At 40.2% G+C, this 18945-nt stretch overlaps 1 protein-coding gene across 1 annotated transcript in view; it reads left to right on the plus strand.

Annotated features, from left to right (window-relative positions):
• Window positions 1-2304: 2304 nt before the first annotated feature.
• Window positions 2305-18945, plus strand: part of PTPN3 (protein tyrosine phosphatase, non-receptor type 3) — a 129185-nt gene continuing 112544 nt past the window's right edge. The window contains exon 1 of the mRNA XM_018560666.1: window positions 2305-2371. Within this exon, the coding sequence (XP_018416168.1) occupies window positions 2338-2371 (34 nt within the window). The 5' untranslated portion in view covers window positions 2305-2337. The remainder of the gene's footprint in view (window positions 2372-18945) is intronic.

Here is an 18945-nt window from a genome sequence, read left to right on the forward strand (position 1 = left end):
GAAAAGGAAATAATTGTATGTGTTATTAATAAATAATCTGTTTTAATCATATACAGTTAGGGTTAGGTTTATATGTTTGGGTTTGTTAAAATTTATCTTAAAATAATGCCCATTTGTGAAAACAAAAGGAAAAAGACAAGTGACATTTATACAACAAACCCATAACCTGGATTCCCCAAGATTTTCTGATGTTTTTGATATTGCTGGGCCACAGAAAAGGCAACATGATAACAAGCAGAGGGTAAACTATAAAAAGAATACAATGTGAAATCCAGAATGGGTACCTGTGCATGCACTATTTTTTTTCTGACTGCACTGGACCGGAAAACGCAGGCACTGATGTGCCACGCGTTCCATTGCGACTAGAAGGCGTGGCTGCTGTACCGCCACACCCCCTCCCGCCCCAAAACAAAGTGAGCCAGCCGGAATGCGATCCAGTGCATTCCGGCCACAATCAGGATGGAGTGAACTAGCCCTTACTCTTTGTCAGATAAATTATTTGGGGGGAATTTATCAAATTGGATGAATGATTAGTCTTTTTTTTTTATCCCTGATTTTTATAGTGCATATAGCAACAGATTTATTCTAGTTTATGTTTAATTCCTAAAAGCCTTCATAAGCAGAATCGTCTCAAAATTGTCTTATCGCAAGTTTGCAGGGAACCTCCTAGACGACAGCTGAACAGTCCTGAAGTGACTTGAGTGTATAAAGCTGAATTGTCTTTGGGATACATTAAGGCACTCAGGAACACTTGTAGATTGTGCAATAGTTAGAGGGTTTTTAACGTCGCAATTACTGCGCAGTTGAGAACTTATGAAAATGTTGCAAAATATGTGCAGTGAGGTATAAACATGATTATGTCATAAGAACACTTAAAAAAAGACACATAAGGTAAAACTCTGTAGTTAGCATGAGATTTTAGTCTTTGCGCTTAAAAATGTTGTTGCAAACACATTCATAAATTCCCCCCGCAATGTATTAATATGGTTGTCCTTATTGGCAGGCTGTGCATGTCTCCCTGAAAATATACATTTGTGTGTGTGTGTGTGTGTGTATATATATATATATAAGCATGCAAAAAAACACATGCTAATATATATATATATATATATATTATATATATATATATATATATATATATAGTAATATTCAGGGCGGATATGACCCGTAGCCAGCCGCATCAGCAAATAAACTTTTTTTCTTATCCACAAACAATCAAATGGCTTATATTCAGCAAATATAAGATTCGGCTCAGCGCCAGTATGCTAAGTCCCACCTCAGGGTTAGAGTCCCAGCCTGCTCACAAAGGGTTCCAGTATGCATACAAGTGCCTCGGTAGACTGTATTCTATAGCTTTACACTCATAACCATGTGTCCTGCTCCAAACACTCCTCCCAGACACCAACTGACTGGCTTCATGTTCCCTTTTAACACACACTCTGGCTGGTGGGGTAACCCTTTCATCACCAGAACTGGCTGTATTCAGGGACGGAGGCTCTGTCCCACCCAATATCTCTCTGAGCCTCCAGATTCCGGGACCCATGTATATTTAACAACTCTGGTAAGACTGCCTAGCAGTTTTGCTTACAAGTCCGACCCGGAAACCCCTCGCTCTGCTTGGCGAGAACCCTCAATACAAGGCGACCTTAACGGGACCACCACCTAAACAAGCAGAGGGATATATCGTCCATCCAGGACCCATTCCTGGCGTCCTTTATTTTAATATATAATATATACCAATGTTTGATGCAAGAAGCATGAGTATTCTTACTTTATCCTTGGTGTATTTCTTCTAGATCTGTACAGTAATCCACTATGAAACACTGTCTCTGTCCAGGAACTTCCTGTAATAAAGACTAGTCAACGTTGCTCCCCCTCCTTGTGCAGGACGACTGGTCTTGTGTCCACCCCTTCTAGTTTTTTGTAGTCAGTTTGGAGTGGGTGGGGTCTGCTGGGTCCCTCTTAGAGCTCTGCTCTCTGCACAGGCTATGTACAACATAGTGATGCTTCCACTTCTAGTTTTACAGGACATTTGGTGCACACAAGTTGATTTAAATCCTTTGTGGTTGTTGAGGAATATATTTGAATGAAATGTTTCTGAAGACGGAGTTTAGCTTATGTTATAATTGAATGAACTGATACTTTGGTCTGGTTATGAAGTTGTATTTACCCCTGGTCAGTGAAGGGTTTAAGATAAACTCGTCTAAACTTTCCATAGCTTATAAAGGTAGAGCTATTTAGATGTCTGCATAAACCGTTGTAACCTGGACTGAAAGTAAAAGGAAATCTAAACATTTGCAGGTATCACCAGAATCGGAGAAGAGGGAGAATTTCCAAATGGAGGTACCTGCTCCGGTGAAAACTGACAAAGGTAGAATTTTCCTTCACTTCAAGATTTCCTCTCATTTCCTGTTTCATCTCTAGGACAGAAAGTAAGGGGACATCTTCCATATGGGGGACATTGAAGGCAATAAAAACCTGACCGAGGTCCTTATCTTTTCCTACTCTCTGATCTATAGCTAGAAATTTTTTTTTTTAGCTGGAGCTGCTCTTTAAGGGTTTCTATAAATAGCCTTTTATAGGCCACACAAACTTTGCCTACATGGAGTTCCACAGAGAAGCCTTGTTCTCTGCTCCGCAAAGCATCACATGTTCACAGAGAGGGACAGTTGCACATAGGCTTAAATTAACCGTAAAAACAATAGATAGACAGGGGTGGTTTAGTTGTACTGAGTGCAACCCAATGTAATATGACAGCCACCCACGCAGCCATCAAGACACTTCCCAATAATTTTATACTAGACTGGGAGTATTACTAATATGCAAATCTGCCAATCTTCTAAATTGGTCACAGAATAATTAGTTCTCTGTGCTTGCCCTAATTTAAATTTGCCCTAATTTAAGATGATTGAGTCTCCTAACATCACGCAGCTGGGCGGATCCCGTCATCTAAGTCGGGATCCGCTCCAGGTGCGGCGTCTCAGTATACCGCGATCTGTAGCTCGCGGTATACTGAGCTTAGGGTAACGGGAGGACGCTAGTTTGTGTCCTCCCGTTACCCCAAGGAGAACTATGGGGAAAAACACTGACCCCATAGTTCTCCTTTAAGTGACACCAAACTCAGGAGTCAAATCTTAAAAATGAATTTAAGTACGATAACTATTAACAAAAATGTAACTTCTGTGTATCACTCGACTGTAGATCCTCAAATTATTATTATACAGGATTTACATAGCGCCAACAGAAGCCTCTCTGAATTGCTGCTGACATTGACCTTCCTTCTGGATAGTGGCAACTTTTGTTCCCTATGGTCCCTGTGTGATGGACTATATCTCCATGCTCACACCCGTGATAGACTATAACTTCAATACATTTTACAACACACACAGGGACCATGGGAAACAAAAGTAGCCACTCTCCAGAAGAAAGGACCTACAGCCGAGGATCTACAGTCGAGGATCTACAGGATCTACAGCCGAGTGATACACAAATAAGGTACATTTTTGTTAATAGTTATGGTACTTGAATGCATTTTTAAGGTGTAACTGCTGAATTTAGTGTCACTTTAAGCTGTTAATTTGTATGCATGGCTGCTTCTCATTTACTAATATAGTGTGGCTACTTATAGATAGAAACGCCTAGATTTTTTTTTTAACAGTATTGAGACACTTGGCATCAGCACCAAGTAACAAGCTAGAACACCTTTAGTGTGTAGAGGAGGTGAGAGATAGAGGGCTGTAAATGCGTCCATTTTTAAGTCACATGTTAATTTTAAAGAACACATACAGAAGCCTGTAATTTCCAAGTTGAGGCCTTTTGTCAACAGACCTCTATGAATATTGTTTGTTTATTTTGCTTATGAAAGCATATGGAAGTCATCAACATTACAGAACCTATTTCTGAGGTATAGGTAGTGGTAGGCATAGGCTCAGTGACTAAGCAACCCCTTGACGGACCCCAGCAATATCATACAAGTAAGTGCCTACACCCATGTACATTAAATACCCACTTTCAGAAATTTAGTACGGACAAATAATCTTCCTGAAACTCCAGCAGCATTTGAGTAGGATTCATGCAGATCATATTATGGTGCACACTAAATAGCAGGGATTTTAGTTGAGGACATTTTTTGAGGTGTTACATGTGTACTTGCATCCCATGTGGTGAGGCCATACTAGGGTGACCTGATGGAACATGAGGAATTACGAAGAAAAAACAATATTACACCCTATTTCAAGTTTCAAGTAATCCTACACAAAATATAAATAAAGTTCACGGTTGAAATTGGGGTACTTTTTTTGGCTTGAATGAAGAAAGGTCCATAAAATGCTTGTAGCAATCAAAGGGTTTATTGAAGATTAAAGGCACATCAAGTTAGTTTCTTTTTATGTCTGTTACTGCACTCAAATGTGGATTTTAGATTGACGTAAATCTGTCTTAGTTGGCTTTCTGGGTTTACAAACACAGAGGTTGAAAATATGCTGTAAAACTGTCACATAGACTTTGCTAACTGACAGGCAGCCTGAATTGCATTTAATGTGTTTCAAATTTACTTTATAAATGTCAGAAAATATTCAAGTTCTCTGCAGAATCCGTTTTCCAGAGTGATTTAATGTATCTTTTTTAATTTTTTTTATTCTTTACTAGGAACTGATTAAGCATCACAATATAACATTTCTTATCACCATATCTTTACATCTATTTTTAAATTACCAACAATATAAACATAATATGCTTTAGGTCTTTTGTCTTTCTCTTCTTAAACTCTAAAGGTCTGTGTCGATGGGCTTTGGGCTTGTGTTGATGGCATCAATTTGACATCACTTTAAGATGCTGCTGAGATCATTCAGAAATTGACAGATGCTTCTTACCCGCAGTTGACCTGCATTTGACCTGCTTCAAGCATATTTTGCATTTTCATAGACTTGTAGAGGAATGCTAAACCTGTCATACATTCGAGAGTGGGGAGCCCCCTCCATAGCTCCAACAGTGCCCCCCTCGCCCTTACTAAGGTTCTCATTCCCAGAGGCTGCAGGATCTCTGTTCTTAATATTTCATAATCCAGGACATCATCTAAGGTCAGATCAAAGTATACCTTTTGGAAGCCACCTAATAACAACTGCACAAGAAGTGCCACCCAACAATCCTTAGGCCATGCCTGCCCTTCTGCAGTAATTTCAGAAGTACATAAGAAATCTTCTACATCATCTTAGGCTGTTATCCTTTGTAGAAGGTGGCTTGCTGTGTCTGCACAAGTATTGCCAGGGGTAATGGTGGGAATGGGTCCCGGGCTGGGAGCTTTTGCATCACTTCTGTTAAGGGCCGTTGGTCTCTGTCTGATGCCTGGGTCAAAGCAGTTAAGCCTCAGTGCCAAAGCCATCACCTGAGCCTCAGTGCTCACTAACTGGGCAGCCAACAGTTGATTTAGATTCTTGCTGCTTTGCATTATCTTACAATCAGTAGAATGAGCCTTAATTTTGACTGCATCCTTCTGCATCCTCCAATTATATACCTTCAAAATCTAGAGCTTGCAGAGAGGTAGTCCAGGTGTCCGAGTATATAAGGGCTTCCTTCCCTTGTTTATTTATGACTGTTGCATCAAAAACATGGAAAAAGAGTTTCCCTTTCAGGGGGGCTGTGTCAGCACAATCCAATACATAACAAAACCTTCCGTCTCCTGACTAGTTGTGAGACTGCTTGGGTCTGCTTAGACCTGCAGGCTTCTCCAGCAAAGCCAGCATGCAGTCTCTCTCTTTCTAACACACACCACTGCACTTCTTCTCATTCCCCAAAAAAACTTGAAACACAACCCATCAGGGTAAAAAGGTGTGGCCAGTGCTCACCCCCCTTCATACTGCTCAACAAACATACCACTACCACCAGGGCCGGCCGGCCTTAGGGGTGTGCGAGCAGTGTGGCCGCACAGGGCGCCATGGCAACAAGGGTGCCGTGCGACCGACACAGCTCGTCCTGGGGGCAGCTTCTCTCCCCCTCACAGCTGAGCTGACCATCCGATATGACACAGGGGGGGGCGCAGGAGGGAGCGCTGCCTGCTGTCAGGATGGCCGAGCGGTGAGTAGGAGAGAAGCCGCGCCCGCAGCTGTCAGGTTGGCCGAGCGGGGAGGAGATCGGAGCCGCTGTCATCTTGACAGTTTCAGGGGATGACAGCGGCTCTGTGCGTGGCAGAGTAGTGGATAGGTAAATATCAATGATACTTACCGATCCTCTGTGTGAGAAGGACAAACACTGGAGCGATCACCTGATCACTCCAGTGTTCGTAAATAACTATGTGTCCCCAGTTATGAATGAACAGGCTGTGATTTACATTACAGCCTGTTCATTCAAGATTTCCTCAATGGGGAGAAGCAGTCAGTACAGAGGCTTCTCCCCATTCAGAAACAGCTGATACCGTAGTAAATATTTGAATGGGAAGCCTCTGTACTGAGTGCTTCCCATTCATTGAGTGCTGAGGCTGCTAAAAAAGAAATTGAGGATTTGGTGTCCTCAATTTCTTTTCTATTTTAAAAGGGAAATGTCAGGGGTCTGTTTGGACCCCTAATATTTCCCAAAGCCCCCCCAACAGTAAAAAATAGATAAAAAAAATAAAAAAACGATTTTAACCACTTCCCGGCCAGGAGCTCTCTAGATCTGAGCAGGCGTCTTTAGACCGCTGTGCCCAGTGCAAGCCCGGGACCAGGATAGGGCATCTGTCACAGGGGATCAGAGGGAGCTGGGTACACGAGCTCCCTCCGGTCCCCTCTCCACTGTCAGAATGCGGAACTGATGTATATTACATCACTTCCGCATTCTTGTGTCACTCTCCAGCTTCAGATGCTGGAGAGAAGCTGATGAAGCAGATCTTTGCTTCATCAGCTTTTTCAGGGGGGTCCTAGGTGACAGGCGTCTTGGGGACCCCTGATGTCTCCATAAAGAGGACCTGTCACATATTTTGCTATCACATAAGGGGGTTTTCTAACCCCCCTATGTGATAGCAATAAAGTTTCAAAAATGTAAAGTTACAAATAAAGAATTACATTTTCTTTTAAAGTCCCCCCCATACATACACGCATGCAAACAGGCGTATAGCTTCTTTTATTAAACACCAGATTCTAGACAAAGGTAAACATCCATGAGTGGCTGTTCACCGCACAATATTTTCTGTGCTATAGAATGCCAAACAAGCTTATAGCATAACAGAATACCACTGATCACTCTTAAATCCTTATAATAGCGCTGCTTTACCTCTAAAGTATAGCAGTTTGATTTGTTAATTACTTGTGTTCACTCCCTCACTCAGTGAGGGGCTCTAATTCAATGGACATGCTGTATGTTCATGAAGGAGGTTAAAAATTTCATTTAATAAATACTAGGGCTGCAACTAATATTTTCCTAATCGATTTAGCTGGCTGATTTTAATTTTTTCGATTTAATCAGATAAAAAAATAAATGCCATCCTTTAAAATAAAATACACAAATGTAGGGTTACAAACAAAAAGTTTACTTCAAAATAAAACTGCATGCACAATTGTTTGCAATCGGACTGCACTGGAACACACAGCATTGTGGTACCGTACGTTCCACTGCTGTTGATCACACTGTGGGTGGGCGGCGTGTTTGGAGTGCCATTGAAATGAATGACACTGCAACGCACCTCCTGCAGCAGAATTTGTCAAGCTGAACCAAAAAAATGGTATATATAATATATATTTTTTTTAATCATTGTATTGTAAACACATGGCTCTTGAATAACATCAGCCAGTGTATGACTGCTGCCAGTGGCAAGATTCCGCATATGGAAGCTGAATAAGTACAGCAGGTAGTGGGCTGGTGCAATAGTCAGCCTGCTATTGGCCATTTCAAATTGCAATAGCAGGCTGGCTATTGCACCAGCCAACTGCTTGCTGTACCCTCCTCCCAGCATGGAGGAGAGAGCTACGGGATCCAACCAACTAATCGATAATGAGAATAGTTGTCAACGATTCTCATTGATTTATTATCGATTAATTGATTAGTTGGTTGCAGCCCTAATAAAGACTTATGGTTTCTTTGAGGCAATCGTGACAGCACCTTTTTTTTTGGACAACTTTATGATTGTATCTTACCAGCACTGCAAAGCCTTTCATTATTTTAGACAGGTACTTATTTTGGCATACCCAGATGGTTGGATATTGATTACATTATGAAACACATACTATAAATAACGTTATTTATAGTATGCGTTTCATATTTGTAATTCCTTAACACCTTCCTGCTGGAATAGGCATATAAGCGGTAGCACAGCGGGTGGACTTTAACGTCGCGTTCAGCTGACTTCACTGCTCACTTGGCGCTCCTAGCACAGTGACCGAGCTGTCCCCCACCTCTCCCTGTCACCGTTTACAATCTGGAGCAATGTGACCATTGTGACAGTTAATCACAGTGATCACATGATCGGAAAGCCGAACTGTCACTCCCAACGTTCGAAACCCCTTTAAAGGAGAACTATGAGGTGAGTGAAAATCACTCAGCCTCATAGTTCGAGCCGACGTGTGACAATTAAACTGTCACACGTCCGCTCAATAGATCGGAAAGTGAGCGAACACATACCATCGCTCGCTCACTTCTCGATCATGTCCCTGCAGAGAGCCGTGACTGTCACTCACGGCTCCCTGCAGCTATTCCCCCCTCCCCTGTCCGATCCTCCAGCGCTGACTGAATAGAGAATAAAAAGATGGTGCTACTAATTTTGTAGGTCCTGCGATAATTGCACAAATGTTTGTCAAATCAATATTAATTGATAAAAATACACAATTAAATTGATGAAAGCACACTAAAATCAGTATCAGTACACACACAAAAATACTTGTCCGACTAAATTTAAAAGATAAAAATGTATAGAGTTATTAATTACATATATTTGTACATTTTACATTGCGTCTTTTTGCAAAACGGTAAAAAAAAAGGAATGCAAGACTTGAAAGAAGCACTTAAAACTTCTGTTAAAAATGTTTTTGTGCTGTTTGGTGTGTGTGTTGTGATAAACTGATACAGGCGTTCATGTAATCACAACACAACATATCACAATGCACGGCAATGCGTCACAACCCCTGGCCATGTACTGCCACACAGTTGAATTAATGTTCTAAAAAGGAAAAAAATCGAGCACTGTGATGCGTTCTAACAATGCACCGCAGTGCATGTGCATAGCGTATACCGCAATATGGTGCTAGTGTGTGTTATCTGTGTCTGTGTGGGGGAGGTGTGTTTTTTTTTAAATTTTTTTAAATTTATTTTGTTACTGTTGGGGGGCTTTCGGGAATACCAGAGGTCTAAACAGACCCCTGACATTTCACTTTGGAAATCAAAAAAGAAATGGAGGACACAAAATGCTCTTTTTCTGCTGCCTCTGTTCTGAATGAATGGAAAGCACTCAGTACAGAGGCTTCTCATTCATTCACAAACTAGAGATAGTAATTTACTATCAACCAGTTATGAAAGGATAGAAGCCTCTGTAATGAGTGTTTATCCCCATTAAGAAACTCATGAATGAACAGGAAGTGATGTAAAACTTCAGCCGCTGATGACCACTATTCACAGGGGAGAGTCAGGGGAACCCTTCTGATGTAAGTTCAGGAGTTTATAGGAGAAAGGTAAAAGCCACTGACGTACGGCATACTGACGTGGCCAGCTGCAAGTGGTTGTGTTCCACCATACGCCATAGGTCGGCAAAGGGTTTTTAAAAAAGCCTACAATTTACTGATATATTGAGAAAACAATGGTGGAATCCAGATACATTCATGAGTTTTAAAGGTTATTAAATAATTAGCCAAATCAAACGATTGGCTCTATGTTCCTTAAGACACATGTTCTGGACCTGTGTTGCAGGATGAATGCATGAGTACAATATGCTGTAGTATGTGTGTCTCATCTATGTTTGTCAATTATACATTTCATATTATTGGACTAGTCATAAAACTGAAACTACCTTGCGATATAAACTCCCATGTGGTAGCCAAGTTCAGGTACATTTGTAACTGTGTACAGCAGGTTTGTTATACATAAGTATAGGAGATGACAGCAGAACGCATAAGCTGATAAAATATAATATAGTCAGGAGTAGAGGCTATGACTGCAGAATATGGTATCTGGTGAATGCTCTGTGGTGCATGTAGTCACACAGTTACTGATTAGTCAGAACGCATTGATAATTAGAGTCAATATACATTTTTTTCTGGCAGACTTTTGATTTATGCTTTATCAAAGAAAAAAATAATAATTTTGCAATCTGGAGTTGCACACTATGTGAGATCTGAACAGATCTCAGAAACTAGATACCCAATGTGGCTTAAAGTACAAGTGGAGGCAGACTTTGAGTGTTCTGCTTTGTTGTCAGTGAAATTCTCTGTTCCCTGGCTCATTAAAATTGCATGCTGGCTTCTTTATTTATATGCATACCCATACCTTTTGAAATGCACACTTTTCAGCACAAATGCACAAGGTTATGCTTATGGCCTCATTAATATCATTCTTGTCAGTTATCAATATTATATAGAATGGACCGGCTTGTTAAGTGAGGCCTTTGCTATTGTGAGTGAGCAGGCCTATAAATTAGCACTGGTATTAACTAACAAAATGGTTGTGAAAACTGTTTCGTAAGCCTGGTAAATAAATTACCATTCCTCTTTTCTGAAGTAAGCCAGGCAGATACAGAATTGCATGATTTTAGGTAGACGTTCACTTGTGAAAAAGTCTCTTAGACCTCATTGACACAGCAAAAATGTTCCAGCTGCGGCAAGAATTCAGCAGATTCCTGTTGCTGGATTTACAGGTGGATGCAGATAGTTGCAGCCGCTGAGCCTGTACAAAGCAATGACCGATTGACAGGGGCCACAGCTGTCCGCTGGTGTTTGGATATAATTGCACAAGGAATGATTACTTGCAGTTAGGGACAGATGATTGCCCCTGGTTTCACGCTGCTGCTTGAAAGGCAATCTTGCCTTTGCTTTAGAAATCTATATGACTCAGAAGCAAGTTCCATTCAGCTGTTCTGTGTGTCCATTACTGGTCATTACAAGGAATTTTTGAACTTTTACAAGTAGATGTCCCAATAAATACATTGCTGCTTTCAATCATAAAATAATGTATTCTCCCAAAGATATAGTGATCATATCCTTTTTTTATTTTTTATTCTGCACATTTATACTAACTTCAGTTATATGCAGTAAATGATGAACAAGGAAGCCACTTTTGATTTTCAACATGAGAAGGAAATATGAACTGGCCTGACTGATTTATTGATTGAAATTGTATAAATGTTCTGGTTTTGAACATTTGGTTAGCCAGCTACCCAACTAGATAAGATCCAGGTTTAATACAGTGAGCATAAAAAGATTCAGCTAGGTTTGTCATACACCTGGACAATTCAAACTGAACAAATGATCTAGCAGGAGTTGAACTCCACATTGCAAAATGATATATAAGTCCATATATATAGGCAAGGTTGTATGCAAAGCTTAAGTTTATTATAAGGGCCTGTCCGTTCAGGTTACGACAGAAAAAATACTGCATGTCACATTTTGTCCGGTCAGGAAACGCACGAACGCGACGAAAACGGAACGCAATGCAGCTAAGCAAAAAAAAAAATATAGACAGGTTGAGGTAGAGGTAAAGACATGAACTGCAAACATTTTGAACATGCCCATTACCTTTCCATGAACATACGAGTAAAGGAAAAACATTTATCCGGGTGAGCTCGCAAATCCTCATATAAACTCTAGAACTGACCCTTGGAGTCCCGGAGCCTCAAGATCGGGTGTACCCAATAACTACGTCTCCTCCAAGCTCGTTCTCTGCAGATTGCTGTAGCCAGCACCATCAACATGCCTGCAAACATGTGATACATGTCTGATCACCATTTACATACACAAAGGGAAGTAGATGTTACGAGAGGGTGGAAGTGACCTCAGAGGAAGCATCTGCATACTGAAAGCCCCACGGGTTGTAAGAAAAAAAAGAAAAGTCAGTATCCGGGCCGAAAACGCGTCAAAAACGCACTGCATGAGTAGCACCGCGTCTGCAGATCCGCACCTGATCAGGACCTGAAAATCATGTGAACACTCCCTAAAATCAAGTCTGTCCCTTTTCACCTTCCCCCTTCCATACCTGCAGTGTATATTACATTTCAAAGAGATTACAGCACTCTTTTGACAATGGCTACATCTTTGATGCTACCCTGAAGGCTAATGCCATTTTTGTTAAGGGATCATCTATGGCCAGCTTCATGTACAAGATGTCACACTCATGTAATCCATGGTGCCTGTGCACTAGCCTTTATGTTTTAACCCATAACCTAATACTAAAATAACTCCTAATAAACTACCACCCTTACACTTAAAGTCCAACTATATGAAACCGCTAAATACACATAGAATACATATATGTGCATTGTTTTTACTGTCATTTCTTTTAATTTCTGTTCAGCCACTCTGATGTTAGATACTATTGCCTTACAATATAGCTGCCAATGTCCTCACTTCTTTAGCTAAATAATATAGCTTGTTCATCCTCCTGCTGATTGAACATTGAACAGAATGGACATTAATACATAACTAAAATAAATGGTATGTTTTTATATATGCTTGGATTTCTGCTTTAAATGTAATAGTTACTTTATCGGAGCCAAAAGTGTCTCGCTAAGTTACTGATCTACACTCTTAGGCTGGGCACACACCTTACAACCGTCGCAAGACTTTTGTCTTGCGATGGTTGTAAGGTAATTAAAAAAACTTACGATCTGCTTATCTTGGACAGGCAGATCTTACTTGCGATGACCGCAAGCCCGCCCCGCTAAGGGGCGGGCTTCCGATGACCGCAATGCCGAACGGGCAGTGTGCGCTTGCACACACCGGCCGTCCGGCTTTTATCTTATGAACGTGCTACACACCCACCAAAAATCGTACGATTCTCGGCGGGTTTTCGAACATGTTCGTAAGATAAAAGTCGTGCGACCTTACAGTAGTAGAGGTTGCACGGCTTCCACACACCTTACGATAATCGTACGATCGCGGGATTTCCCGTGATTATTGTACGATTATCGCAAGGTGTGTGGGCACCTTTTTAGTGTCAAATTCCAGTGCCAATATAAAATTATTGGATTAATACCAACTAGGTGCTGCAAGCTTATGGTCTGATAACACTATAACTAGAGGAAATGTGAGCGTGAGGTTTGCCTGTTCTATTGACACCATCTACAATTCCATATGTTGGCCATCTTCCATGCTATCTTGCTTGGTGGAGTTACAGATACTTGTGGTTGTGGAGCTTATGTAAAACCTATTTAACTGGCAAGTATATTTTACATTCTCAGAAGATAATGTACTGCTGTCTACTTTTATGTATTTCACACTGGCTTCTGCACTAATTACTTATGTATGTATGCTAGATATTTTTTAAAACCATATTATTAAAACCTAAATTTGAAACAGTCCTAAAAAGAGGCACATAGCACCCCCATACTTTAAAAAACATCCCTTTGTACAATGGTAGTTAGTTTCAATAGATACAATGGTAACAATGTTTTTTGAGCAATTAACCACTTGTACCTATGATACGTCGGATGGGGAAGAGGAAGACTAACAGGTTTATTCACAAAAGGGTGAAGAGTTTGGAGAAGGCAGGAGACTTTAACAATCTAGGACAACATAGCTGAACTGGAAAGTGAGCTGAATTGGAGAATTTTTCCTAATCAGCTATCTTATCCTAGATCAGTGGTGGCGAACCTTGGCACTCCAGCTGTGCCAAAACTACAAATCCCAAGATGCATCTGCCTCTGGGAGTTATTTCTGTGGGTGTCAGAGCTTTGCAATGCCTCATGGGACTTGTAGTTCCAAAACAGCTGGAGTGCGTAGGTTCGCCATCACTGTCCTAGATTGTTCACTTCTCCTATCTTCTCCAAACTCTTCACCCTTTTGTGAATAACCTTGTAAGTAAAACTTACTGCATGCTCCTGTTCTGCCTGTCCATCTCCTTTGAAGTGCAGGTCCAAACCACTTAATGGATCCTTTTGCCTATTATTATTTCCTGGTCTGTCTCTATTGGATGCCAGACCCATGGAGGCCTATGGAAATCTGTGATACCAAGAAGATAGAATATCGAGTCAGAAAGCTGTGAAAGTGGCAAAAAAAAAAATCTTAAAACTGATAAAGGCAGGAGACTTTAACAATCTAGGACAACATAGCTGAACTGGAAAGTGAGCTGAATTGGAGAATTTTTCCTAATCAGCTATCTTATCCTAGATCAGTGGTGGCGAACCTTGGCACTCCAGCTGTGCCAAAACTACAAATCCCAAGATGCATCTGCCTCTGGGAGTTATTTCTGTGGGTGTCAGAGCTTTGCAATGCCTCATGGGACTTGTAGTTCCAAAACAGCTGGAGTGCGTAGGTTCGCCATCACTGTCCTAGATTGTTCACTTCTCCTATCTTCTCCAAACTCTTCACCCTTTTGTGAATAACCTTGTAAGTAAAACTTACTGCATGCTCCTGTTCTGCCTGTCCATCTCCTTTGAAGTGCAGGTCCAAACCACTTAATGGATCCTTTTGCCTATTATTATTTCCTGGTCTGTCTCTATTGGATGCCAGACCCATGGAGGCCTATGGAAATCTGTGATACCAAGAAGATAGAATATCGAGTCAGAAAGCTGTGAAAGTGGCAAAAAAAAAAATCTTAAAACTGATGGGTTGGTTCCATAGAGGCAATTTTACTTTTCAAACTGCAATCATCTGCCACCAGTGCTCTAAAACATTTGCTTTACTGTGTATCAATGCTCTTGTTTGGCCTTTGCACTTGTTCCATGTTGATTGTTGATTTCATTGGTATTATAACAACTGCAGGACTCTGATATCAAGCAGCAGGTTTATGACCAGATCTAGGTATTTCCTTTTAGATTATATAACATTTACCATACAGTGCTAATTCATAAACCTCAAATTACCAGGAAGAGTAATCAGCAGTCAGCACATTATTGTACACTATGTTTTCTTGCAATGGTTTGTTCCTGAACACATGTCGGAAGAGAAGAATGTAGGAATGACTCACAACCATTCTTCACCTCTACCACATTGTAAAGACAGCAAGAGCACACAGTAATAAAGGTGTGTCCAGCATGTGTCATTATTTAACTTGGTTTCTCATCATATTTTTACCTGTCTGAAATGACAAGTTCTTTTGAACACGAGTCTCCGATGAATGCTCTGTGAAATATACACTGCACTCAGTAAAAGACCAATAGGATAAAAATTATCATTTTAGATTCAGATTTTGTTTTTATGCTACATTTTTAATTACATTTACTTATGTGGTCATAAAGTAGCAGATACAATTCCCTCAGGGAAATAGACCAGACCTTGGTCCACCTTTAGTAATATTGGCTGTAGTTTTTTAAAACTTGAAAAAGTTTATTCTTATTTCAGTTGTCTAACAGTCACTATAAAAATAACACCTACAATTGTATTGGTGACTGTGGACATTATGTCCTTTCCTCTGAGTTAATACATGAGGCCTACTTTGTCTTGTTGCACCCCAAAAATGTCAGGTATTTAAACCTAAGTGGAACAGAGTATAATATCCGAGCAATCAAAATTTGATACAGCCTTTGCTGTTACAGCTTAAAGAATGTGTCATTAGCTTCAGCATTGGTGTGTCTGCCTTCTGAAAGCTGGATCTACCAGTCTTTCTAGCAAAGCAGCTTCAACACAGCATGTATGTATATTAGAGATTGTGGCAGCAACATAAAAAATAATAAAAAAATATGAAACAATATTGCAAATGGCTCTTGCTCTGTAACCTGAATTGAATGAAGATTTAAAACCCTTTAGGTATCTAAACCCTTCTGTGAGAATCCATATATAATCTACTTTGTATGCTATCCTAGGCACAAATGTGTTCCTGGACATTAAAACAGTTACTGCTGTAATTCTTTTTATATTTAATGATATCCTCTTCCAAAGTATTTGTAACAAAATGTATTTTATTGATGAGACATTAGTGGCAATAAATTACCTTACATTAGTATGAAATGTGTTTCGCATGGAGTGTACACATCTGGCCTCCCCTGTTCCTCCATTGTGCTTCCATGAATGTCACCTAAGGCGGCCTCCTGTATCGGGCTCATCGGTGGCACGGCCTTCCATTTACTGTATATGCTACCATGTGCAAGTTACAGTAGTCCTGAATCCAAGATCTAACTGGAATGATTGTGATGTTATTGTCGCCTAGGTGCTGCAGGCGAAAGATGGGGGCGAAAATATATACAATACTTCACAAGTACATTTTTTATCTGCTATTGTACGGTGATTTCTAAAGGGTCAGGGGGCCCTGATCTGATATCCGCAACTTGCCTTTTATTTTGATGGTAGCAGTTTAAACTTTTAACAACGAATAACATTTGCTTGAACAGTTAGTTTGGAATGCATTGCTTTGTCATTAGTTATGAGGCTCATTTATTGTTTTACAATACTTTGGTTAAAACGATCATTTCTGTAAGCCTTCAGAAGCAAGTGGATGACAGTATATCATTATAGCACAGCAACAAGATCTCATTGAAGCAGAGACAGCAGGGCCCATGGTGATCATACTTCTAATTACAAATTTTAAATGAAAACATATTAATAAAACTAAACATGTTAATGAAAATATATTAAAAACACAATAATATTACAAGATTCTATCTGGATGGTATTACCACCCAACAACTATCCATAAATTTGACCCTTCAATCCCTGAAACCTGCTGGCGATGTGTATCAGATATTATTATTATTACATAGTATTTATATAGCGCCAACAGTTTGTGCAGCGCTTTACAATGTAAGGAAGACATTACAATACAATTCAAGACAAGATGGTAAGGAGGGCCCTGCCCCTGAGGGCTTACAATCTAAAAGAGGAGGGGGAAATGATACATGAGGAGGTAGCTGTGAGGGATGAATTATTTGAGAATGTGTGGGAAGCAAATATGTTGCACTCGGTCTATGTGAATCAACTACACACTAAATTACGACAATCGGTGTGGAAAATGTTGATACAGGTGAATGATTTACATATGACTAAAAGGTTCAAACCACAAACAAAATAAAAATCAACACTGGAACCTTCACAATTAGTGCCAGTGATCAACCTCACTGGTTTGGCATGTGTATCTCAAACATGCGAACCTCTGGCTAACGATGTAATAAAACAACTCAGAAAACTTTGATTTAAACCGTGATATTAATTCGAACTGTGAACAAACTTTGAGAAGGAAGAAGGGGCTCTGTGGTGGCCCACCAATCCTCCTTGAAAAAAACCGTGCAAAAAAATCAAAACTCTAAAATAATAACAGCAAAGACAATGACATTTCAAAGGGCATGTATCGTTACATGCATATCCCACGAACAGCACTTAAGAAAAGGTAATTTCCTTCTCTCAGTGATATTTGATCAATCTATCCGGTAGTTCTCCAAATATTCACTGACAATTCCTCAAGAGGGTCTCCTTGTTTAAAGGGTCTTTTAAGTTCTGGTTTTCCAGCCCCTTCTGATGTCTCCTTGTCAAGTACCGCCGTGGATCTCTCCTCCTTCGGTCACATGATCACTCGCCACCCGGGATGGCGGCGTTCACCTAATGGTGTCCCACAGGGAAAAATTGAAGGAGACAAAGAGGAGGCTCTGGAAACTCCTCTTTGTCTCCTTCAATTATTATATATCAGGGATGCACCGATAACCATTTTTCCAGAACAAGTACCAATACTTGTCCAAGTACTCACAGGTCCCAATTAGGGATACATTTTTGTTTAGTGTCATGTGACAGTTTTTCTAAAACAATACAGACAAATTATTTCAGGACAGTGGTGAAGTGCCAGGGTTCTGTCACAGCTGCAACTTCTGTAACCCTGGTAGTTCTCAGGAAAATACAAAGTATCGCCACTGGTATCTGAACATCCCTAGTGTAGGCCCTAATATGGGTGCTAACCTAGATATATTCAAATGTCCAGCAGATCTGCTTTATGCTTTCTGTATCTGGAGTGAGAAGCAGCCCTCCCCTCAAGCATACGAAGACCAACAGGTTAATTGTATTTTGGCTGATTGTTATCTTTTCATATCCATTTTATTAAGATAGTCTTATAAATGTACATGCGTAATATGGATAACGAAAGAGAGACAAAAGAACAAGATCTTAGGTAAATAAGGTTCTATTTATCACTCATTTATAATGTCCTATCCAAGCATTTTAGTAGAATTATAAAGAATTGATGGAAGATCCTTAGGGATAATCTTAACTTTGACAAAGTTTAGAGATAATCCTCTAATATTATATAGAAGAGGTCCTTCTCTTCATGGAAAATTGGTGAAAGCAGATGTTGGCCTCAAGAATGGGGGGTCCTGTTCAGAGTGTTTTTTTGTAGTAAAAAAAAAATGGCACATACCCCTGTTTGGTTTATGGTCAACAAAATTCTTGAAGCAACACTGTTTACACTTCCAGCAAATAATATTCATATAAAATCAAAGGTATCTTTACCTGAAACTCTGAGTATGTTTATGCGATATGAAGTGCCTGTGTAGTCTTGGTGAAACAACACAGAAGATTAAGCATAAAATTTCTTCCCACGAGTCCGCTGTATGCAATTATTTGACATGTCAGGCCGTAGCTTATCATTTTGTACAGGAGAGACATAAGGTCCCTCCTGTACACAACTTCGTTTTCAAATCTTTGATTGTGTTCCCTCATGAGAGGTGAGAGTGACCATAAGAAATTGTTATTGATTAAAAGAGGCTGTGTGGATTAGGAAGCCTGAAACTCTGGCAACCATTGGTGTCAATATAGAATGCAATCTGACTCCAGTGCTGTTAAAAGGTTTCTTTACTTTACTTTTTATGTATTCTGTGTTTTGAATTTTGCAGCATCCTGTCATAACATTTGCTGGGAGGCATTG

The sequence above is a fragment of the Nanorana parkeri genome, unplaced genomic scaffold (assembly GCF_000935625.1).
Source record: "Nanorana parkeri isolate BGI_ZX_2015 unplaced genomic scaffold, ASM93562v1 scaffold471, whole genome shotgun sequence".
Classification (NCBI taxonomy): Eukaryota; Metazoa; Chordata; class Amphibia; order Anura; family Dicroglossidae; genus Nanorana; species Nanorana parkeri.